The sequence below is a fragment of the Homalodisca vitripennis genome, chromosome 1 (genome assembly GCF_021130785.1).
Source record: "Homalodisca vitripennis isolate AUS2020 chromosome 1, UT_GWSS_2.1, whole genome shotgun sequence".
Lineage (NCBI taxonomy): Eukaryota > Metazoa > Arthropoda > Insecta > Hemiptera > Cicadellidae > Homalodisca > Homalodisca vitripennis.
The window spans coordinates 159,632,479-159,658,627 of NC_060207.1; the positions used below are offsets into that span (position 1 = coordinate 159,632,479).

Genomic DNA, 26,149 nt, shown 5'->3' on the forward strand with positions numbered 1-26,149 from the left:
TATTATCACAATGCCACAAAACATATATTTTAAACAGAAAATTTCTGTGACCAAGACATAATCCACGATTTTTACGTGATTTCCGTGAACCCTCATTAAAATCCATAACTTTTCTGGAACTTCCATGACCTGTAGAAGCTCTACAAGAATAATTGCACAATTTTCCAAGTCTATCGTGAAATTCCCTGACTTTCCATGATTTTCTCTTTATTGTTAAAATTCCCTAACTATTCCCGATCACTAGACACTCCTCTTAAGACATAGACAGACTAAACTGATCGGCCGGCGAGATGCCACAACACTTTCCCTGGTGGTGAGTGGCCTTGAACTGTAAACTCGTCTCACAATCCTCTACCCTCTCTTTCTGTGTTGCAATATCCTTGAACTTGATAACAAAAAAAATCAGTGTTAGACGTGCTTAGTTTGTTTTGAAGTATTAATGCATTTTACCCAAAATTTCTGTACATATCCTGCATTTTCCCTGTACATAGTAAATTAAATTACAATTTGTGCACGCTGGACACCATGCTTGAGTACAGTCAACTGTTGATTATCAGTAGTAACCAACAGCAAGCCTCTAATGGGTTTAAACAAAGGGAGCCACTAAAAATGTTAAACTAGGAATTAATTGCTAAATAAAATGGTTTTCGGTTAAATTTACGAGCATTTGTAATCCATTTATATTGTATATTTATTTCAGATTTAAAACAAGTTACACAATTTAATACATACGAAAAGTATAAACAATGTACAATATATACAATTTAACTGATGAGTTATGAGTACTCATTATTTTGTTGGAAGAATGGAATAATCGATAATTGTTTTTGTTTCTGCAGCAGCTTCCTTCCTTATTATCGAACGTAACTTCTACAGCAAAGCAAACTATCTTCCTGCCCCTCCAAATCACCCAGCAGACACTCAATGTGATTTATTGCTGCTCTGGATGTGACCTTGTGTTCAGGCAGCAAACTTTCTTACCTCTCCTTAAACCCTTGAATGTGGGAAAAGTAACTTGTGTATTTTTAAGTAATGCAATAACAAGATTTGTAAAAAAGATTTAATTTCTAATAAATTAGTTACAGACTGAGCCACTATCACATACAATATTATATTTTACACACCATAGTTCAAATGGATTTAATTTTTGAGTGTTGTACACATTTTAACAGTAAAGTAGCAGCCATTCAAAAAATACAATAATTGTCATACAAATTGTTAAGAGTAATCTAAAATCGAATTAGTATTGAGAAAAATTTCTCCTTTATACAAAATGAATAACATGTACTTTTTTATGAAGGCATTTGGTTCATTTGGATGAAAAACAAGGCATTTTTATGTGGTATTGTTTAGATATTAGTAGTACATATAACATTAATTAGCTGTCAAATTTATAATATTTTGTATCATAAAAATTGTGTCTGTGTTATACAAAATATATAGTTTTATAATATAATTAACTATTATAATACACAAACAAGACAATAACAAACTCTCACAATGACATGATATTCTAACTTTCCAACACAATAGAGAGAGACAGAGAGAAATTAGAGCACAACTAGACAATGTGTTTTCAGTCAGTCTGGATCATCTATGTTTACCTGTGCTTTCTGGTACATTATTAATTAAATAAAAGTAGGTTCTACAATGCTTTTCTTAAATTTTACCTATGACAAATATGAAACTTAAATTATAAGTTTTGTAGCTAAAAATGTAAAATTCTAACATCTCATATTCATGTAATGTTAACCACAACCAAAAAAGTTTTAAGTAATGACCATTGTGTAAGCTGTGAAACAAGAATCAGAATAGACATTTTTATTTAATGTTACGTGCAATATGCAAACCGAATAGACTCAACCATACTTAAAATTAAAATTACATACACATTTTTTATGAAAATAAATAGGTTAAATACAGTATATCATAATAAATTAAAAACATTACCTTAATTGCACACTATATTATAATACACTTGACAAACAAAAAGAGTGCCCAAAGTTGACAAGTTCATGTGTATTATCTAAAAACTCCAGCTAAAAGGACTTTAATATTACAAATTTATATTGCTGGAACTATTATTAATAAAAATCTACACCTAGTTATGTCAAATTTATATAACGATATTGACAAAAATTAAAAAAAGAATACAAATACATGACTTAAAGTTATTCTATTATTTCTATGAAACCATTGCGGAGTTTTGATACACAAGTTTATGCGTTTTTGTGTTCTTTAATTGTATCGTTGAAACCAGCCTTGAAAAAGCTATTAATAATTTAGCAATAAAAAAATATAAGTTATCTTACTTGCAATTTTTAACTATGATAATTTTTCACCTACTTTTAATCATTGATGTTGACTCTTCACATATAATCAAATGATGCACATTTATGAGAAATACAACTGATAGAATTCTTTGTTGAAGATTATATCCTGCATTCTAAATCCATAGCTTAAGCTATGGCTTAAGCATTTTTATGTCAACATATACAATAATCATCACAGTTATGAGTTGCTCAGCCCTTGATACTCTTATGATGAGAAACAGTAGAGAATCATCTTGCTGTCTCCATGGGGAGTGTGGTGGGTATGAGCGGGTCTTCGAGGACTGGTGGACACAGGATCCCTTTGCTCTTCCTCAAAGCCTGATCCAGCTCTGACTGGATGTGTTCAGTCCTTACGTCAAAGCTGTGGAGATTGAGAGAGTCCAGCCAAGTCAGCATACTGATTTTTGTACGTTAAGGAACAAGTCATTCTAGTTCTATGTACTTATTCATAAAAGTAAACCTATTCAAAATCAATAAAAAAAACAATGTTTAATAAACAATTTATGTATTACATTAAACAGGCCCAACTTCAAAATATCAGACACATCCATACAGTAAGTTCTATATTGCTGGTGAAAGATAAACAAAAAGTATTAAGAAAATCAAGTTATTGTCAAAGAATCTCTTTTCTTTGGACTAGACCTATTTTCCATATAAGTCAAAGTCAAAATTTCTTTATTCAAAATTTGTACATATACAGTTACATAAACATACAAACATCGAATGGTGTCAGCTATATCATACATAACATAACATACATTTACATAATAAATATACATAATAAATTCCCTCATTTTAACAGTGTATTTCACAACCACCTATCAGTTTATAAAAAACTCATCAAAAGAATACAAAGATTTAGTTATAAGATATTGTTTTACTGTTTTTTAAAAAGTAAGACACTATCAATTTTTAAAATATGTTCTGGTAAGCTATTAAGTTACACCAGTTAGTAGGTACTTGCCAAAGCATGCCACAAGCATTTGTATTCCTAAAAAAAATTTGTATTGTATAAAATTATGCTGCTTGATCATATTATCATTATTGAACCTCTTGCCAGCAAGACAAGATTTAATATGCAAAAAAGAATGTTTAGAACCAGAATAATCGGAAAATTATTTCTCAAATGATTGGCTAGATGCCCAACTATTTTTCAAAAATGTTTTCAGCAAAGAGATTTTTACAGGTTTTTGAAAGTTACGTTTGTGTCCTCCAATGGATCTAAATGCTTAAGACGTTCTTTCACGTCATGCCAAGATAACATATGTGGTTTGTTATTTGGAAAACAAGCTTAGAGAGAATTACTGGAAATAAAATTAGTATCGATGAAAGCACAGTAGGCTTCAAAGGAAAGATAATTTTTAAAGTATACAATAAGGACAAGCCCCAAAAGTGTTTGTCCTGACTGATTTTGCAAATGATTTACATTTGCGCTCTTCAACCTTACTGGTGACAGCTACAACTAACTTTCTTATCAATAACCCTGATTTGCTGATGACAACAAGAGTCATGCTAACATTGTTAGAAAGCCTCTAAAACACAAATGGAAGTATCGAAGGATTTCATGTATTTTGTGACAGGTGTTATTCTAGTGTTGGACTTGTAACAGAGCTAATTAAAGAAAAAGTGCATCTAACAGGAACCATTGTTAGGAAAGAGAGGGTTTACCCATAGAAGTAAAGAAAAAGTCAAAAGGACTGCTTACAGGAAAGATGGTAGGTAGGATTAGTATTTTACTGTGGAAAGACAAAAGGGAAGTTCTTATGATTAGTAGTCTCTATGTTTCATCTATGGAAGAAGTGAGGTGAACAATTAAAAATGGAGTTGGAAGAAGAAGTTCAAAAACCTGGTGTTGTCTTATAACATAACCTATATAAAATAACCAAACATATATATATATATATATATATATATATATATATATGTTTGGTTATTTTATATAGGTTATGTTATAATATATATATATATACACAAGTAAACCAAACTTTGAATTTTTTGATATTTATATTTTGTATTGTGTTATATTGCAATTATAATAAATAAAGTTGAATTGATTATGAAAAAAATTTACTACTAATTTATCACCCATAATTAATACTCAAAATTACGTATAAGAACTATATTATCCTATAGTCATAGTCATAGTCATAGTCATAGATCTTTATTCAAAGCTGTAATATTATAAATACAGTCAGAATAGTGTCACAAATACAGATAGACTAATATCATCACAGATACAGGTTAACCTATCTAAAATCTTATGTTAACTTAACATAAACATTGTTAATTTAAACAACTAAAATTAACTCAATTTTTATTTATATTTAATGGCCCAAGCCCTCAAAAAATTCTTCAAAAGAATAAAATGATCGTGATATGAGATAATTTTTTAATTTATTTCTAAACGGATTGATTCCTTCAATTTTTTTTATGTCAATAGGAATGTATTGAATAAATCGTGTACCAGCGTATTCAGTTTTTCTTTTAAACAGCTCTAATTTATGATTTTCCAAAATTATACCACTCCTAGTATTATATCTATGAGTGGTATAGTTAGGTATATTTTTAAATTTTGTGTAAGTTATTGTATCGTATATGTATTGACTGTAAACAGTTAAAATTCTTAATTGTGCAAATAAATGTTTAACGGTTGCTTGCCATGGTAAATTTAGAATTAACCGTATTGATTTTTTTTGTAGTATAAGAATTTTTTCAAGGTTTTTATTTGAAGTAGCTCCATATACACTGATCCCGTAGCTTATATGGGAATGTATTAAAGAAAAATAAATTTGTTTTAAAGTATCCTGGTTACAAAGGTTTGCCATTTGCCTAAGGGCGTACAGGCCAGATGATGCTTTTTTTATTACGGTTTGTACATGTTGATTCCAGCTTAAATTTTGATCTATTATTAGACCTAGGAAACAAGTTTCCTCTACCTCCATTATATTTTGGTTATTTATCTTAATGTCATATTGAAAATTAAACTTCGATTGGTGTGTTTTAAAGGGTATAAAATGTGTTTTGCCGGGGTTAAGTAACAAATTTTTTTTAGTTAAAAAAGAGTTAATTTTATTCAAACAATTAAGAGATGATGTTTCAATTACCTTGGGATCCTTTCCTTTGACAATTACGCTTGCATCATCAGCGTATAAACACATTTTGTTTTCCTCTGCTACTGTAGAAAGTCCTGTTATATAGCAAATAAATAGTAAGGGACCCAAAATTGAACCTTGTGGTACGCCATACTTTATGAGTTTTTTTTCGGATACAAAATTAATTTTGTCTTTATTTATTAAGTATGATAATTCAACGTATTGATTACGGTTACTGATGTAAGAGTGAAACCAATTTATTTCTTTATTTTTTAAGCCTAAATCTTCCAGAACATTTATAAGTTCGTCATGAATTACGCTGTCAAACGCTCTTGTCAAATCCATAAAAATTCCTAAAGGTCTATTACCTTTATCTAATTCCTCTATTAAATTTTGCACAAATTCTACTGATGCAGTAATTGTTGACCTGCCTGGACGAAAACCATGTTGTTGATTATCAAGAAAATCATTTTCCGACAGATAGTTTAACAGTTGTTCATTAACAACTTTCTCAAATATTTTAGAAAACGTCGATAATAATGATACTGGCCTGTAGCTCTCCGGCACCTGAGGATCTCCTTTTTTGTAAATAGGAATTACTTTAACCGTTTTCAGTTCATCTGGGAATTTACCAGATATTAGAGAAGAGTTTATAGTGTGTGTTAACGGTCTTAATAAATGCCTTATTGCTTTTTTTATTATTACAATTGGTACTTCATCAAAACCAGTAGAATATTTATTATTAAATGAACTGACAATTTTTTTAACTTGCTGTTGTGTAACTTGACTGAATCGAAATACTTTTAAATTTGGATTCCAATCTCTATTACAATAATTTGAGGATTTAGGCACATCTTCATCACCATGGGATATCTGCTGATCCACAACATTGATGAAGAAGTTATTAAAAACATTGCAAACTCTACCTGGATCCAACAACAGTTTTTCTTTATTAAGCAACATAATGTTTTCTTTTAAATTCTTATTTTTACCAGTTTGCATGTTAATTAACTTCCAGGTTGTTTTGTTAACGTTACTTGAACATTTTATTTTTTTATCAAAAAATCTTTTTTTAGCTTGAATAATTTATAGTTTAAGATCACGTTTTTTAATTTTTAGCTGCTTTAAGTTATTATTTTGTTTGTTCTTCCTATATATCTTTTCTTGCTCAATTAAATCTGTTCTTTCGTTTTTAATCTCTTCTGTCACCCAATTGTTTTTGGATATGCAATTAGGTCTTAGACTAGATACTTTAGGGAAACAAATGTTAAAATAATGCAAAAAAATAGAATGGAAAGTATGAAACTTGTCATTGACACCAGACATATAAACATCTATCCAACTTTCTGATCCTAAAAGTTTTAAGAAAGTTTTAATATTACTTTCGCTAAATTTTCTTGTTAATTCTCTATATTTATTATGTTTATTGCTATCTGTATCATAAAAATTACCAACTTCCATCAATTGCCCGTCATGATCAGATACTGCTGTGATAATCCCCTCCACTTTTATATATTTTTTATCAATATTGGTTATAAAGTTGTCAATTGATGTTGCAGTTTCTTTACTAAATCTAGTAGGAAAATTAACTGCATAATACACTCCATGTTCAGTTAATATATTTCTAAAACTTTTTAAAGTCAGATTATTATTTAAAATATTTATATTGATGTCCCCAGCGATAATAATGTTACCAAAGTTATTGCAGAGAACATTCAGCAGTTGGTCCAGTTTTTCAAAAAAGTTATTGATTAGACTATTATTTGGAGATCTGTATAGGCAAACAATTACAACAACAACATTTGCAATGGTAATTTCTGAAACACAACATTCAAATTCCTTTTCAGTTATTAATTTGTCAATTGAAAATTTACTTATATTTTTACTTTTGATCCCATTTTTAGTTAACACCATAACCCCTCCTCGTGTAGTTTTAGAACGGCAAAAAAAAGAACTTACTGAGTAATTACATACATTAAGCCGAGAAATTTCATTTTCGTTCAAACTGTGCTCACTAAGAGCTACAACATCGGGATTCAATTCCTCAAGAGCAATTTCTAAAAGGTCAATTCTCGTAGGTAGGTATTGTACATTTTGATGGAAGATGGTAATTTTTTTACATTTTTCTAATTTACCAAGTTTTAACCTACATTGTTTTTGTTTAACTCCTTTTCTAAAAAATTTGTCCGATGTAAAAAATCTGGAGTGTTAACCCCAACATCTTTCTTGTTTGCTACAAGTTCTTCTGTGGAGGATTTCTTAGTATTATTGAGTTCATAAATAGCTGTAAAGCTTGATGATAGGTTCATAGATACGTTTGGTTTAGGAGAATTATGTACCTTTTCCATAGATTTTCTAGTTTTAAATTTATTTCTTGACCTAAGTTCTTCTTCAATTTCTTTCACCGCTACAACAAGAGTTTCATTGGTAATTTTCTTTCCATTAAGAATTTTATGTTTATTCTCTTCATAGTTACTTAGTTCACTAGGCCTACACTTTCCATGTTCTTTGGATCCATAAAAAATTACATTAATTGTATAGGATTTGCCTTTTTCTTCTATTTTATTAACTAGTGCAGGCCAAGCAGGATGTCCTCTCAACTTGACAATAACTAAGTCTTCAACTCTAAACTTACAACTCATATTCAACTGTTTTTATGTTTCTAATATTTTCGGTGTAATTTAATTAATATATATATTTTTTTCATTTACTATTCATATCTTTGAGACTTTTCCAATTTAAATAGAATAAATAATTAGATTTAAATAAATAAAAATATTTACATTTGTTTTTAATAAAATTTATTTTTAATTTTTATAATTAATTATAGTTTAAATGTCATAATAATGAATAACAATATTTGTTGGGCGAGCAAAAATATCACTGTTCTGTATATGGTTTTGAACCTGCGACCCTCAGAACTACAGTCTGACACTCTACCACTGAGCTATCAGTACATGAGAACTGATGGCTAATATGGAGATGTTATACTCCTGTCTACTGTTACTGCTGTTGCCGGTTGTTACTGGCAATACTCACAGTCAATATCTTATCACTGGTAAACCCATAAGCGCCAAAAACTTATATTCAAATATGGTGCATTGACAATGTAACCTCTTTTGAGTTATTTTAAATTATATTACGTGTAGTCAGCAGTAGTTAAACATTTTAAATAGGTATAGTTTATAAATAACCAACTTTGTGAGGTTAGCATTAGAGTTTAAATTAACAACTTAGTCAATGAAATCAGCACTTTAAAAATGTAAACTGATTATACAGTACTTAAAAAATTACTTAAACTTGGACTGTAAAATAAAATGTGTGTAGTAAAGCAAATATTAAATAAGTTAATCACTATCTAAATACTTAGTCCTAATCACTACATACTGCTCCACTTATACTTTGCAGACGATCCTATATAATATAATATAATATAGTATATATATATAATCCTATATAGTATAATAAAAATAGTCTTTATAAAACATACATAACAATTTACATTATGGTATGTTGTTTACATCAGCGTAGTTAATTAAATCTTACAATACAACAATATTAAGACCATTGCAAAATGAAGTGGGTGAAGCAGATTTGGAGCTACCCGGGAATATAATTCCGATCTGGTAGCATTAAGCAGACGAGCGCTACATGTTAACCCTTTGAGTGCCAACGTCCGATTTTACCAGACGACAAAAGTTGGCCGAAAAGTGCCAACGTCCGATTTTACCGGACGACAAAAGTTGGCCGAAAAGTGCCGACGTCCGATTTTACCGGACTTTTGGGAAAAAGTCACTAAAAATTGTAACCTTTAATATTTTTAAATAATATCATATTGAAATGTTTGTGAAGAATCGTTCTTTTCAAAATAAATTGTTATAGTACACTTCCGATCAAACTTTAAATTATGAAACTCACATATAAAAATTTTTGGTTGCCATAGCTACCAGAAACAATGTGACAATAGTTTCTTAAAAGTTGTATAACTTATTCATTATTGAAGATAATAATATAAATTTTTCAAGATTTACAGACAATTGCATACACTTTCCAGTGATATGGACTAAGAAAAGGATATGAATTTTTTTGGTCATAATAATTTGGTTGAAAAATTAAATTAAAAAATATTTTTGAATTTTTTTTAGGTAAGTCTATTTTTGGTATTCCTAAATTTAGTGTTATGGTAACTTTGTTATTTTATGTTAATTAAACAGAGTTTTCAGAGAAAAATAAAAAAAGAATCATGTTGATAGCTTATTAAATAAACGAACTGTGAATCTTTTACTAAAACCTTGCAAAATGCCTGAAAAAGTGCCAGCCTTTTTAGGTACACCCACTAGAAAAATACCTGGCACTTTTCAGTATACCCACTCAAAAAATACTTGGCACTCAAAGGGTTAAGAGATAAAATAAGATTTTATGATGATGTTTAAATGTTTACTTAACACATTAAGCTATTGTATTTAAAAAGGATACGATTTTTCACTTTTCTCTGTTTCTACAACAGTGGGGAGAATGAACTTCCGTCTGAACTGCTCAACTTGATCATCCCATCGACTCCAGTCTATCAGATCGTGCACTCCATCATTGCCGTACCTGAAGTTGTACCTGTTGTAATGAACCTGTAAAAGCATGATGAAATGTTAACATAGCTGAAAAAATGAAGTTTACTTTTTTAAATTGTCAGGAACATCGTATCAAACAGACACACTGGTCCCTGACTGGAAAACTGTACAAATATATTTAACTGACTACTGCTTCTTATCTAGAACCTTCTAAATTAATTATCAACACACAGAAGCAATATTGCAATAGTGTACATTGGTTGCTATTTTCTATGGAATAGTGGAGAGCCGAATAAAAAGTTTAAATAGTGTGCCATTTAATGCCAATTATAAGTATACTCAGTCTATGTACTCCCCCAAGCTTTATACCAGACAAACTGAATTCTAGGTCACTAAATATTAGTATACAGATAATGATTTTCTCCATGATCTGTTGAACTAGGTTAGTGTATAACAATACAGTAGAATTCAGAAATCTTCATAATACATTTAAGAAATATTTCATGTTGCCTTGCTTTATTGTCCTGATTACTCACAATAAACTGATATTATACAAAAAAAAATGAGTACGACACACCATGTATTGTGTACATGCTACACTGAGATTGCATGTGAAATTTCAAATCCAAAGCTCATTTCCTTCTTGAGAAGTTCTATGAACAGACAGTTAGGTAGACTGAGAAAAAGGCGTCAATGATGCCAAATCCCATGGATGGACATGTACCATCATAGAACTCATTCTTATCTATGGAGAAATTAACTTTCATGAAAAATTTAAAGTCTACAGATGATATCTTTCTTGAGATATCTTGAGAATACTTAGGCTACATGTGTTACTGCCACATGTTATAATACTACCAAAATAGGCTACATGTGCTAAGCTACACATGATTGTACTAAGTTTGTTTACAAACTTAGTTATCATGCAATTTTCTTTTTGCCATTTGCATTACCAATAAGCCCAATATAAAAATGTTTACTAATGCTAATGCATTGTCAAACTCGATGCTGCCTATATAGAAATGAAGCTGCATGAAAAATGTCATGTCTATATGTCAGTCTGTTCTCAAGCGGACAGACAGACAAACAGATATAAAAAATGTCCAACCCCCAAGTGATAAGCTTCACTAAGCTCAGCCAAAAAAGTATCAAAATATGGCACTGCTCTATATATGCTAGACACTGTATTTTGCTATTTCCATACTAACAGAATTTTTAGAAATCTATAATTGAATATTGTTTGACTCTTCTTATTCATTAATTGCAGAATTCTAAACCACACAAAAATTAAATAATCTTTTAAATCTATTTATTTTTGACTTCCTCTGTTTGTCTGTAGTGATTGCTTTTGTTAGTACTGTTTTGTTCTCCATTCTTTTATTATAATATTGAGATTAAGTACCTATCCTGGAGTATTTTATGGTTTTATTTCTAGTATTTATTGTACCATGTGAATATCCATAACACAAATAAGAAGATAGATTTTGTTTATTTGATGATGACACAGGCAGGGAGAGTGTAAATAACTTAGTGGATGATATATACAAAAATGACTAAAATTTGAAAAGGTACCAAAAACAACTTTTTTCCATAAAAATGTATACATGTAAACTTTAAAACTCTGTCTCTGTAAAAAAACAAAAACATTCCTTTGCAGCTCAGTTAGAATAAAGGTAGATTTCATATTTGGCCATCATACCTAAATGTCAAACTGAAGATGTATTATTAGTTTAAATGTTTGTTACAATGATAGGGCAATAATTCTCAATGTTGGTATGTTAATGTAATCGTAACATTTTCAAACACTTAGAAACTCCATTATTTTGAAATTTAATAGACATTAATTATCTAGTATATAAACTGCTTTGTAAAAACGTGGACTTGATTTAGTTAAAATTAATCTAACATTATGTTTGTAAACATATTCACTTATAATGGTTCAATTGTATAAGCTTAAACTGCCATCATCTTGAAACCTTAAGAATATTATAAAAAGATAAGTATATTTCATAAAAACAATAAAACTAATCAAGTCAAATCAAGAAAACTTAAGGTGGTGCAATGAGTTCCCCAAGATTAAATTCTTGGACCTGTGTTATTTTTATGTTATCTTCAGGGATTTTCTAGTATATTGGATGATATTACAAGAATTAAGGAAGAGTCAACTCATACTTTTTGCCAAGTATTCCAGCTTAAATGTTTCAACAAAAAATCATAATGAAATTAAACAAATTGGCCAAATTCAACTCTCAAACATTCAAGAATATTTCTTAAGCAATCATTTATTTTTAAATGTAAGCAAAACTAATTTTATTAGTTTTAAAACAAAACAGAATAGAAATACAATCAAACCAAACATTTTTATTGAACAGGATCATCTCAGCCAAATTTAATTACAACTTTTTTGGGATTAGAAGTTGATAATAATTTAAGTTGGGACATACACATACAAAATTTATCAAAGAAAGTTAATTTTAGAAAAAGAAGGTCATACTTATGTAGCATGCCTGTATTAAAAACGATCTATCATGCTCACCCATACACTTCCATATTGTTTTTGGTTTATGTGTATATAGCAGAACCTAAGACAATAATTTGGTTAAGATTTTAATCTTTCAAAAACACGCAATTAGAACAATGTTGAAACTAAACATGATGAGCATGTAAAAGAATATTTTAAAAGTTTAAAAATATTTATGGTATATAGTCAACATATATCTGACTGTATCTTTTTTTTAATAATCCAAACAAATTTAGTGAGCACTCTGAAATACATCTCAATAATATAAGATATAAAAATGAGTTTAACTTAAAAAAACACACAAGCTTTCTTTTTTCAGTTAAAAAACAACACATATGGGAACAAAGTTTTGGAAAATTATATCTGTTACAATTAAAAATAAACCAAATCAGAATAAATGTATACAGGCATTGAAATCTTGTTTGTTAAATACCCCTTATTACTCCCTTCATAAGTTTTTGAGTAATTCTACGTAGGCTACAATAATTATGATCAATTACATGCAATTATTTGTATTTAATATATTACACTATTTATATACATGATTTGTGCTGAGTAAATAAAGTAATGAATGTTCACTGCCATCTTGAAATATTTTGGTGGTTAAGACTCATCCAAGCTATGTATGAATATTGCCTATGTATCATGATTAGTCTGAATCTATTAACAACTACGCTAGTTATCGTGTTCAGTTATTTCCACAACGTTGTACACTACTTAAATCTTTATATGTCTCCTATTTGGAAATCTTATAAGATATTAAAAAACATGTTACAACAAATCCTAATGTAAATGACCTGAGAATTATAAAACTCTTTTTTATTTTGCGCTATAATCCATAATAACTTATGTATAACCATTCCTTAACAACCAAACTTTGAAAGGCCACCATCTTGAAACCTTTCAAAGAAATAAGTAAGAATAAATGTAGCTTGAAATTTATTGACAAATTAAAGAAAAGTGTCAATTTTGATCTATATTATGAAATATTAGAGATAAAAATTTTTCCCAAATGCAACTGTTCTTCATTGTTTAATTGCTTAAGACTGGCTAATAAAGTCATCTAAGCTATGTGCAAGTGCCTTTGTACCGTGTTCCCTAGCTCGTGTTATATTGCATATGCCCATACATACATTTTGTATATATATACAAATTTTCGGATTATGATAGTTTTTGATTCTGGAGGTCATGATTGAAGGAAATGCAAACAATCTCCCAGAATTCTTTTATAAGGGTGACCACAATAGGCAGATTTCCATGAAATCTACCTCATTTCAGCAAAATGACACAATTTTAAGTAATAATCTGTTCTTTTAATTTATTTTACACATTATGAAGAGACTTGAATACAACTGTGTTACAAGAAAAACTTCAAGATACTCTCCTAGAACTCGATAAAAGTAAGCAACAACGGATAGAACAACAACACATCTTTGAAGATCATGACCAAACTCAAAGCCAACTGCTTACACAATACTCAGTAAAGATAAGTAATCTAGAAAAAACACTTTTGAAGATGGACAATGAAGCAAAACATTTACATGAAAACACTGTTGAGTCGGAGAATCCAAAATACCACAGAACTATAGAAACCCAAACATGCAACACAACACCTACTCCCGCACTAATAAGCACACCTCTACTCTTGGATATAACTCAGCTGAAAAAGAGGCAGGATGAAATGGAGCACAGAATAAAGGAGCTCACTGTTCACTTCGACCATAACACCTTACCTAAACATGTCAATTACTTAATAAATCATAGTCCTTACTGCAGTAAACAAAAGCAACAAAGACACAGACTCAAGGACCAAACTACTACCAGCTTTATAAAACCAAAAAATTCTGGTAGAAAAGAGAATATTTTTAGCGTGTCTCTGCAAGTGGCCAAAATAAAAAATACAAAAAATAAAGAATTAAGGCTGAACAAAGGAAACAGTCATATTTCAACTAAAACATTACCTACAACAGCACTTTCACGTGAATCCAACGGAGCGACAACTTCACAGGCAACAAGTTCAACAGGGGGAATCAGCCAAACCCCGCCAGAAAAACTGTCTGTAACAGCACTGACAGGGGAACTCAGCCAACTGACAACTTCACAGGCAACAAGTTCAACAGGGGGAATCAGCCAAACCCCGCCAGAAAAACTGTCTGTAACAGCATTGACAGGGGAACCCAGCCAACTGACAAATTTAACAGAGGGAATCAGCCGAACCCCACCAGAAAAACTGTCTAAAACAGCATTAAGCGACGATGAAGATTTTAATATCATAGAGGTGGAAGCTGATATTCACTTCCTGGATCCCTCATCTGTATTGGACAAACCAATTTCTCAGCACAGAACTTCATCTTCTGCTAGATGTAGCCGTGAAAAACCTTCTGTAACTGCAACAAAACTGGATCCATCTGAATCCATTGAAGAATTTTTTAATAAAAACATTGGCTGCTACAGGGAAAACCAACGACAATTAACCAAATCCTCTGACAACAGTAATAAAAGCACTCATTTTTTAGACATGGGACAAAAACAAAAAGACAAAGAGAAAATACACTACAAAACCAGGACTTTTGTAAACAAAAAATATATCAAGCCAAAAACAGTAAAAGATTAGTAGTGGCACACCAAAATGTAGATGGACTACAGAATAAAATTGAGAGAGTAACACACTTTCTACACTACACTAAGCCCGACATAGTAATACTATCAGAACATGGCCTAATGTTTGAAAAGTTAGAACATACCAGACTTACAGGGTATAGCTTAATTGGAGGGTTCAGCAGACAGAATCACAAAAAAGGAGGTGTTGCTGTATTTGCAAAATCCAATGTGCAAAATGACATAACACTTGTCTCAACATCGAACCCAGCCTCAGAATGTATATGTGAAACAACCCTTCTTAAAATAAAACTGAAAAAACAGCAACTGTATATTCTAGGGGTATACAGATCACCTAGCAGTAATCTTGACCAAGCCATTGAAGTACTCATGGCTCAACTAGACAACGCTCTTACAACAAATAACCCTATGATTGTAATGGGTGATATAAATGTAGATGCCATGACAGTGAATGAAAACACACTGAAACTGGAAGAAGCACTCCTAGGATATGACTTGAGAAGACTTAAATTGTCCCCCACAAGAATAACGCATAGTAGCCAAACCTCCATCGACTTTATATGTACAAACATGAGTGAAGCTGACATATCTACCCAAGTCCTCGACACAGGAATATCCGACCACTGTGCCCAGTTATGTAACATCAATACAGACAAAAGACTCATCCCAGCACAGACACTGACAAGAAAAATAAACAAAGATACAATGGAGGACTTAAGACTTTTACTGGAAGTAAAGGACTGGAGTAAGGTATTACAAACAAGCAATGTTGATGACGCATTTTAAATGTTCCACAAAACACTTCAACAAGCATTAGACATCTCCTGTCCTCTCTCTATTATGAAACTAAAAAAGAACAACCTCAAAAAAATATGGGATGCAGAAAGCAATGAGCTCAAGGACAATTACCTAGAAGCCATAAACCGAGCAATTCTCACAGGGAAACCAGAGGATAAGTTGGAAGCAGCACAAAAGAAGAAAGCCTATGATCTGAAATTAAAAACTCTTAGGAAAGAAGAGATCGCAAACAGATTTGAGGAAGCAGACAACAAGACCAAAGTTTTATGGAATATAATTAACCAGGAAAGAAAGTCTCGTACCTCAAACGTGCAGCTAGACACTCTCATCGTCAACAGGGAAACCATCTCTTCACCAACAGAAATAGCAAATCATCTCAATGAATTTTTTTGCAACCACAGCTGAAAGAACACTCATGAACAGTACGCAGAATAACAAGCACACGAAAACAATAACCCAAGACACCTCAAAATCCAATTTGTACTTCTATAAAACAAACTGTGATGAAATTGGCAAAATTATCAATGGACTAAAACAAAAGTCCTCAGCAGGAGAAGATGATTTTTCATCAAAATTGGTTAAATATTGCAAAAATGAAATTCTCATCCCACTAACAAATTTAATTAACAAATCTCTTTCCCAAGGAATATTTTCAAATTGTTTAAAAACTTCAAAAATATATCCTAAATATACAGACGGTCAAACGAATGAACCATGCAACTACCGCCCCATTTCACTAATATCAACCTTCTCAAAGATTCTAGAACGTGTTATCTTGAAAAGACTTCTAGGCCACCTGAATCAAAATGAACTTCTTACTCCAAGACAGCATGGCTTTAAGAAGAATAAATCAACAACCACAGCAATAACTCAGCTAGTTGAATCTATCATAGACAAACTAGAAGAAGGTTGTATAGCCACAAGTATCTTCCTAGACTTCAGTAAGGCCTTTGACTGCCTAGAGCATGGCTTAGTAATTAAAAAACTCAGATCATTAGGAATTGAAGATAAAGAGGCAGACTGGTTCAAAAGCTACTTGAGCAACAGGAAACAACTTGTAGAGCTTACATCATCAAGCAACGGAATAATTCACAAAATAAAGTCGGAACTGTTACCAGTAACAAGAGGCGTACCTCAGGGATCTGTGCTTGGTCCAGTGCTTTACACTCTTTTGACAAATGACTTCCCACAATATCTGGAGAAATACTGCAGAGTTGTGATGTATGCTGATGACACTGCCCTTATTATTACTGAGAAAGACAAAGAACAACTTGACATCAATTCGTATATAGCTTTTGATATGGCAAAGCAATACTGCCATATCAATGATCTGGTACTAAATGAGAAGAAAACACAGCAGCTAATTTTCACTGCCTCCCGAAACCATCACAGGGGTCTCCCAGAGCTAGAGGTAACAACATCAACAAAATACCTAGGTCTGACTCTAGACAACAAACTATCCTGGGAGCCTCATGTGGATAAACTCTGCAAAAAACTTAGCTCCTGCCTTTATTTAGTACGACGAATTAAACAAATTAGCAATATAGATATGGGTAAATCAGCCTACCATTCTCTCTTTGAGTCCCATCTGAGATATGGATTAATTGTATGGGGAAGTACAACAGCAACAAATTTACAAAGAGTATTAGTAATACAAAAGAGAACCATCAGAGTTCTTACTGGACTGAGACCACGAGACAGTTGCAGGGAAGCCTTCAGAGAACTGAGGATTTTAACAGTAGTAGCTCTTTATATAATTGATACTATTTTGCACTCTGTAACAACTGGACAGACTAGAACTGGAGACCATCACTGCTACAACACAAGAAATAGACATCACTTTGCTCTTGAAACACACCACCTAAGTTTATATGAGAGGAAACCATCATACAAAGGAGCAATTTATTTCAACATTCTACCAGACTCACTGAAGAAAACACCAGTCAAACACCTGAAGAACTCACTCAAAAGTTGGTTTCTCCAGCAACCCTTCTACACTATTCAAGAGTTCTTAAACTGGAAATCAATTGCATCATGAACTGATATTTTAAATTTTATGTTCTGTATGTCCTTTATTGTATTGACAAAAATTCTAAACTCAACGTTTATGAATAAAGAATATTGTCTATTGTCTATTATCTAAAAGAGCAGTCAAAGGATTAATTCTAATCGAGATTACTTTCAAGGTAATAAGTCATTGTAAAGGTTTTGTACAGCGATTTTGAGATACTATAATCAAGTGTTTATTGTCAAGAGCAGAAATAGAGGTATTTTGGAGAACCTCATCAAAAACGCCTATAATTATAAGTAACTGGCATCAAGGTGAGGATCTTGGGATCAATACAGCTAAAACAAAAATATAGTCATATTTATCAGGAAAAGGAACTTGGAGTTAGATTAATCTATTTTGGAGGGTGCGAGAATAATTAGTGTAATTTAGTTGAGCATTTACCAGTTATTCTGAACAATCGGCTAAAATGGAATCCTTATTTAGAAAATATTGTATCTAAAGACAATAAGAGAAGTGCTTATTCAAGTCTCTTCATAATGTGTAAAATAAATTAAAAGAAAAGAGAATACATAGAAGTTTTATTTATAACTATGTAGTTTCATATTTATTTATAATGAAACTTTGATTATAACACAAAAGCTTTTAGAATACCCATGAGCTAATGTTCATAACTGAAGGTCAAATTTAGCTGGAGTGAAGTTAGCCTTGTTAAAGTTGAGATTAACAAGCTGTGCTGAATTTCATTTTACCCAATTATCTTATAATATATCATTCAATCTAGCCAACTGTGCTCATTATCCATACCTCCTCCAGCAACAGACCCAGTCCTGGGGCTATGGGGATGTCCAGCTTCTCACGGTCCCATGAACGGGTAAGTGTGTCACTGGTGGTGAGTCCACGCACGATGGCGATCATCAAACCTACCATCTTTCGGATCTGGTGCAGCATGAAGCTCTGACCTGTCAACACCATATCACCTCTAAATTCTTGATTTTGTTAACAAGCACTGTATTTAACACATAATAAAGAGTGCTATTTGCTTTCTACTATTTAATACTAAAAACAAAACTATTTACTAGTCCCTCAACATAGGAGCCAGCCTATTATCATTAACTTCATGAGTTAGCTATCCAGTCATGTGTTATTAGCCATTTTTTGAGGTTAATTTAAAAATATATAGTAAACATTTCTAAAATGAAAGGAACTTTTATTACGTAACTGTTATTTTTAAACTCATTAATTAATTATGTAAAATAAAGCCAAATTTTCATAACTAGGCTGGGGCTAAAATGCCAACCTAACGACAACTTATGGCATGCTATTTTGGACTTGTTATAATTATTTAGAATTGTACTATAATCTATTTATGTTTAGAAAATACAAATTATTATACAGGTATCACATTAACTGATTTTAGTTTTTCTAATAAAAAACAATGTAAATCTCAGTCAGTGTTTGGCTAAGAAAGTAGTTTGATAAAACAAATAACAAAAGCAAACGAAAAGTTATGCTGGAAGTATTTTTGACTATAAAAGTTTAATTCAACTGTATGTGGAAATACTTCGGCCACCTAAGAGTTGCCATCAACAGGAAACGCTTTGAAAAATGGGAGGTAAAACATTGGTATTTGCTCATACAATGGCCCTGACATTGGTCTTGGTTAGTGCAAAATTGTTTAGCCAAGAACTGTGTTATCACACTAGAACATACACCTGGTGGCAGCCGATTTCTTCCTGTTCCCATGGTTGGAAACATTGTTCAAGAGAAAATAATTTGTAGTTACTGAGGCTGCCAAAGAAATGGCGACGAAAACAATTACAGAACTTTTACATGATACCTAAAAGTGTTTTGAACTGCTGTATAAATGCTGGGACAAGTTGCAGGAGACAAGTAAAAAAAAATTGTAAGTTTTAAACTTTTTTCAAAGAATACATATATAAACCAATTCCAGAAACTTTTTGACATTATCTTGTATGTTCATAACATATATGTTCTTTATTTTTGCTTATAACGTTAATTAAAATTAGTTTTATTTAACACATAGGAGGTAAGTGAATGAAATTTGATACACAATATTTTTTGGTGATTTGTCACAACTTGGTTTCAAACAACGCATATGTATGGTTTGTTTCAATTTAATCTACTTTGTATTATATTTGTATATATTTCAAATAAGTTATCTACTTAAGGAAGAGATCAGATTGCAGATCTTGTAACGTAGTGTTACTGTTTTTATTTCCCTTAACAATGGCAATTGTTTGTAAAATTCTTGTCACTTTCACGGACCTGACCATTTGCTTCCTGTATACACACACATAGGGTTAAAATAAATAAACAAAAACATTAATTAATAGCAATTTACACAATATAAAACCTACCTTTGACTTTAAGTATAACGAATTCTAAGTCGTCTATAACAAATGGATCTTCGCACGTAAAACTGATGATATACCTGCTGACGCTAGGATCTGTTGCTAACCTGAAATTAAAGAAACTTACAACACAGTTAAAAATAATTATGTTGCTAGCTTAATAATATGCTAATTAAAAATTTAAACATATGTCTGCATATAGTTGGCTTGTTAATACTTTACAATAACAAATATTATCCTATTGATTTAAAAAAGTAAAATTTTTAATATGGTTTACAGGGATATTAATAACTTTAACCCTGTGAGTGCCTAACATTGACAATATAGTGCATAAAGAGCCAGCAACATTTCATATTTTAATACTGTAATATTTAATAATGTTCTTAGTTAATCCAATCATCTAACACATCACAATAATTAATAGGTTTGAATCGGCGAGTCATTGTGACTTATTTACTTGTAACAGCTAACATCGTGCTTTAGTGGATCATTGTTCATAGTTCAGCTTGTATTTAGTCTTAACAGCATTTAAGTGCATTCTTTATTTAAGTTTGTTTTTCACAATGGAAGGATTGTGAAGGAAAAACGAATTTTCTGGACGTTCGCCATCATTCAGTGATTCAAAAAATTAATAACACTGAATGATCTGCATTTCAAGATCTGCGATCTGATCTCCACCTCAGATGAACAAGTAACCTAATACATAACTACAATCTAGGTTAGTATAAACGAATCATGTCTTAACATCATTTAAGTGATCGGAAAAAATTAGAAGAGCAGGTAGAAAGTACAAAATTAGAACAGAGTTTAAAATACACAATAATCTTACAAAAGTCTCTTGAAAAAAAAACCAAAACATGGCTTCACACATTAAAGTGCATACAAAACTCTAAAAAGGATGGCCAACAACTGTTGATTAATTTTCCTCATATTAACTTTTTCAAAGCTGTGTGAAAAAATGTCCCTAAAAGATAACTTACAAAAATGAAACAACCTACTTATAGATAACATAATTACACTAAGGGAAAATCTCCAACAAAAATGAGATTAATTGAAACAGTGATAACATTGACATACAGAACTCTTAACAGTTCTCTACTTGGACTTTTAAAACAGATAGTAGAACTTCCGTACAGAAGAAAGTATACTAATCCTAGTAATATTATAAATGCAAAAATGCCTTGGTTTGTTTGTTTTGTTTTCATGCGTAAACTACCCAACCGATTGTAATGACATTTTACATGAACATTTTTGCGATATCTGGGATGAATATAGATAGACCTATGCTTATTTTGAAAATCCATCCGAGCTACGCCCCACTGGTCTTTAAAGTAGGAAAAAATCCCATCTTGGTCTCTGTAGTGCAATATTAATTCAATGAGCCTAACAGTGAGTATAACAGAACAGAAGATTCTGTGTAAACATTGTTCATTATTTTAAATTGTTTTACATTTACAGTAAGTAAATTTTCTAAAAAGTAACCTTAATTTTTAAAGCTGTTTTAGATTTTAGCGTTTAGGTGAGTAGTAATACACCTTAGAAAACATCCTAAAACTTAATAAGGTCAGAATTATACTACGAAGACTCTTTTAAGCAGTTGACAAGAATTATGCCACATGTAATGTCGCTTATTTAGAATTAATGCAAAAATTTGAGCTCTAAACTTCTTACAATATTACAAAACTTTAAACATCAATTTAAAGATTAATATACAATCCATCTTAGTTCTCTTTTGACAGATGTAAGCTTCTCTGACCTGTGTTATATACTTTCTTGATCAAGAAACAAAACAAAATCAACTATGGAACAAAAACATACTACAAACGAAGTATATTACAATGGCCATAATTGTAAACTTCTTGACGTATTTTCTTTATCGTGTCAACAAGGCAAACTCAAAATTGGCACTGGAAATATAACTCACACAAACAAGCATTGGTCATAAACGTGCAGTGCCTATCATGTTTCGTGCAAAGCAGCGGATAACTGCTAGAAGTGCAGATAGAAGAGACAATGTAGAGAAAAGTTAGAACTTTTACTATTCATTTAAAGACTGTTATGAAACTATCTAAGTTGTCTTTTAACGACAGTAGACTTCTCAGACACACACACACACACACACACACACACACACACATATAATTTCTTGTTCAGAAGAGAGGCAAAATCAACTTTGGAACAAACAATCCTAAGACCGAAGTAAATTAAAATTACCAAAAATATACACTTTTTAATATATTTTCTTGATCGTGGGAAGAAGGCAAACTCAAAATTGGCGTTGGAAATATAATTCACTTGAACCAGAAATAAAAACAGGTGCTAAACCTGCAAACTTGCATGCAAAGCTGCGGGTGAATGCTAGTAATTTTATAAATGCAAAAGTAGCTTGTTTGTTTCTTTTGCTTTCACGCATAAGCTATTCAACCGATTGTACTGAAATTTTACATGGTCATTCTTATTGTCTCTGAGATGAATATAGGTATATTCTTATTTCAAAAATCCCTCCAAGCTACACCCCACTGTCTTTAAAGCAGTTAAAAATTCCATCTTAGTCTCTAAAGTTGTGAAATATTAATTGAAAGAGTCTGTAAAATGTAATCATCTGTTCTGTGTAAACATTAATTTTCAATTTGTTTACATTTATAGTGTAAATTCTCTGAGTAACCGACCCTTTTTACACCACTTTTAGACATCAGTGATTATCATATCCCTTAGAAAATGTCTTAAAACAAAAATAGTCAGAATTTTACTCCGGAGACTTTCTTTGAAACAGCTGGCAAGAATTAAGCTAGATGAATATTCGCTGGACCATGCTTTTGATCTAATGTATCAATTCCAGCTCTAAGTGTTCTAAAATATTAAACACATTTTTCATTTTTAAAGAGATAAACATGTAAATAGTGTCATTGTAATGTACTTTTCAACTATATAAAAGATAAAGTTACTATATAACTTTGACTATAAATTAAAAAATAAAACCCATCTTAGTTCTCTTTTGACAGAAGTAGGCTTCTCTGATCTGTGATATATATTTTCTTGATCGGGAAACAAGGCAAAATCAACTCTGGAACAAAAGTACTAAGAACGAAGAAAATTACAAGGGTAATAAATGTACACTTTTTGATATATTTTGATGATTGTGGCAATTTTGTCGGAAATATAATTCACTTAAACCAGAAGTGGTCATACAGGTGCAAAACCTATGAAAATGTGTGTAGTCGCGAGTAACTGTTATGGTGTAGACCAAGGAATAAAAGTGTTAGGTCCAATACTTTTTATTTTATTTGCCAATGACATTATTCAAAAATCTTTAAGATACAGTGCCTTACTATTCTGCAAGCACACCACATCATCCTTCAACTTGATGACAATATAACCAATAACATTAGCCATCACATCGTATACATCTTTCCACACAACTTATAAATATTGTTATAGTAATGCCCTAGTAGTTAACCCCACCAATACTAGGCAGATTGGATTTGGACATTATTATAAACAGAAACCACAGATCTTAGGTAAAGTATTCGGCAGCCAAGTAAAATTACTAGGCATAAAATAACAATTCGTAGCAAGATAACATGGATCCCATATTTAGACAACATCACAAGAAGTTAAAATCTAATGCCTATGCACTTAAGCTGCAGGTCAAAACCATAAGTAACACCAGAGCAATTCGTACCCAAGAGGGTTTTCACTCTGGCTGGTTGGTTGGTTGACCTTCCAATTGAACCTACACTGGGTAGCCTACAGCAAAACCCAGTGTACTAAAATCAATTATTGTATTGTAAATTTATGTGTCACAAATCTGGGCAATCTTATGATTGTTCAGAAGTATCACATCACTAACCGCAAATGTCGAGATATTGGGGTGCAAGAGTGAATCGATAGGTCGTCTACCGTGGAGCCTGAACCCAAGGAAGTGATATCCTCCCCCCCTCCCCCGAAGAGATTAGAACAAAGTTAGTCTTCCCTTCTTCCAAAGGGACATGACTGAGACGTGAGATATAGTACCTGCTTTCCCTCGTTACCCATCTTGAATATCCTGTCACTCAAGAAGCAAGCACAAAGTTTCTTTTAGGACTAAGTGCAATGAAAGGCTTCTCACTCAGCTTCTTGCCCTAAGAGAACAAAAAACCTAATAGTTAAAAAAAATGTATACTTTGCTCTTTTTGCAACCTGCTGAGAGGCTATGATCTGCACACAATGGTGATTTAAAGCAGTACATTATCTTTTCTAATATTGGCGAACTACACAAATATTATAACAATTTAAAAATTGTAAACAAAATTAATGATGTAGGAAAGTTCCATATTGCCTAAATATCAAAATCATTCCAGCAAAAAATATGAGCATGACATTATTAATGATATTTATGAATGTAATGATAATGAGCATTTACAAGTCCTACTGTGAGATTTTTAAATAATTTTGCGGTATCGCTAACATGTAATAACAAGAAACAATATCATTGTAAAAGAGCCATATGAAGAATGGCTTTAGTGTTGAATAACTAATTAGATGATAATTGTTAAGCTTTGTATGATCACAATGCAATGTGCTTGGAATGTGAGTGCAATATTTATAATTTGATATATCCACTTATGATTTTATTCTGCTTTAAATGATCGACTTAAGAACTTTACATGTTGTTTCACCAGTGTTTACAATGATTTAGTGATTTGTAATTTTTCATACATTGGTTAAAGTTCAGAAGATACTTTATACTGTGTGTGCATCAATGAAGATTACTTAACATTTTAAATCTTAATATGCGTATCTTGTTATAAAAAGAATGTCTTCAGATGGAAACTAATTATTTTAAAATGGAATTGAAACAAATATTTGTTAAGCCTCTCACAACAACTCACTTTTTAGAAGTAAAATTATGAAAATTGTGAGTCCCCTCAAACATCTTGAGGACTTCACCAACACGCTGACGAGTTTCAGGTGAGAGCCTGAATGTCTCGTTAGCATCGGTGCCATGCAGGGCGAAGGCAAAGGTGGGCATCATGTACGAATAAGTGCGGGCATCGCAGTTACTCTTGCAGTTGAAACCTTTGGTCACTCGCATCATCGCCATTGCTCGTATTTGCTCAGGTAAGTGTTGGTTGATCACTTCCACATCCGCATTCTCCGCTTGTAACACACAATCAAGTTTATTCCACAGTAAGAGAAATAAATAAATATTCTTAATGGTATTAAGAGAGGAAAAGTTTTATGACAGCTGCAGAACTAGTCAAAGTAGATGTTAACATGTTAACTCCAGCATACTCCATCCTGAGTCAGGTTTAGAAACACCAAATAGGATTGCTCATTATATAATCACTACCAAAGTGTTTACTAAATGTATTGAGGTTAGGGATATAATAATCTTAGGAATCTATTTTATGAAATTTGTTTTAACCCTGGAACTGGCAGTCATATTTCTCTCAGTGGCGGAGTGATTTTAGTACTTCATACATTGCCTTATATTTATTTTACTATTACATGTTTACTATAAAATACCTATGTCATATTATATATTTTTTTATTCAGCATTGTTCAAGGAACATTTTTCAAATAATATAATTAAAACAAAAAAAAATATCCTTACTCTACCCCTTCATGAAAAAACTTTTTTTAGAAAAAAGAAAAGTTAGTTCAAAGTTTTTGATTTGTAAAATTGTTGTTAGTGATATGCAAAATCCAAAATATAAAAAAGAAAGAGCATTTAATTCTGAGTAAAAATAAAACAACACATAATTTATAAGGTATTTATTTTTACATGTGGTAAACGATACAAAAATCATACACTGACATTCAAAAGTGCTACTTAACAAAGTAAGAACTTCAAAG

The 26,149-nt window shown here is 31.4% G+C and overlaps 1 protein-coding gene across 7 annotated transcripts in view; it reads right to left on the minus strand.

Moving 5' to 3' along the window:
* Positions 1–1,046: 1,046 nt before the first annotated feature.
* Positions 1,047–26,149, minus strand: part of LOC124375208 (tRNA pseudouridine synthase A-like) — a 31,640-nt gene continuing 6,537 nt past the window's right edge. For all 7 annotated transcript variants that reach the window (XM_046833325.1, XM_046833324.1, XM_046833323.1 and 4 more), the window contains exons 4-8: positions 25,183–25,450; positions 20,318–20,418; positions 18,744–18,898; positions 9,902–10,047; positions 1,047–2,730 (exon numbers count right to left, since the gene is read on the minus strand). In XM_046833325.1, coding sequence (XP_046689281.1) covers positions 2,562–2,730; positions 9,902–10,047; positions 18,744–18,898; positions 20,318–20,418; positions 25,183–25,450 — 839 coding nt within the window. In that variant the 3' untranslated portion in view covers positions 1,047–2,561. The remainder of the gene's footprint in view (positions 2,731–9,901; positions 10,048–18,743; positions 18,899–20,317; positions 20,419–25,182; positions 25,451–26,149) is intronic.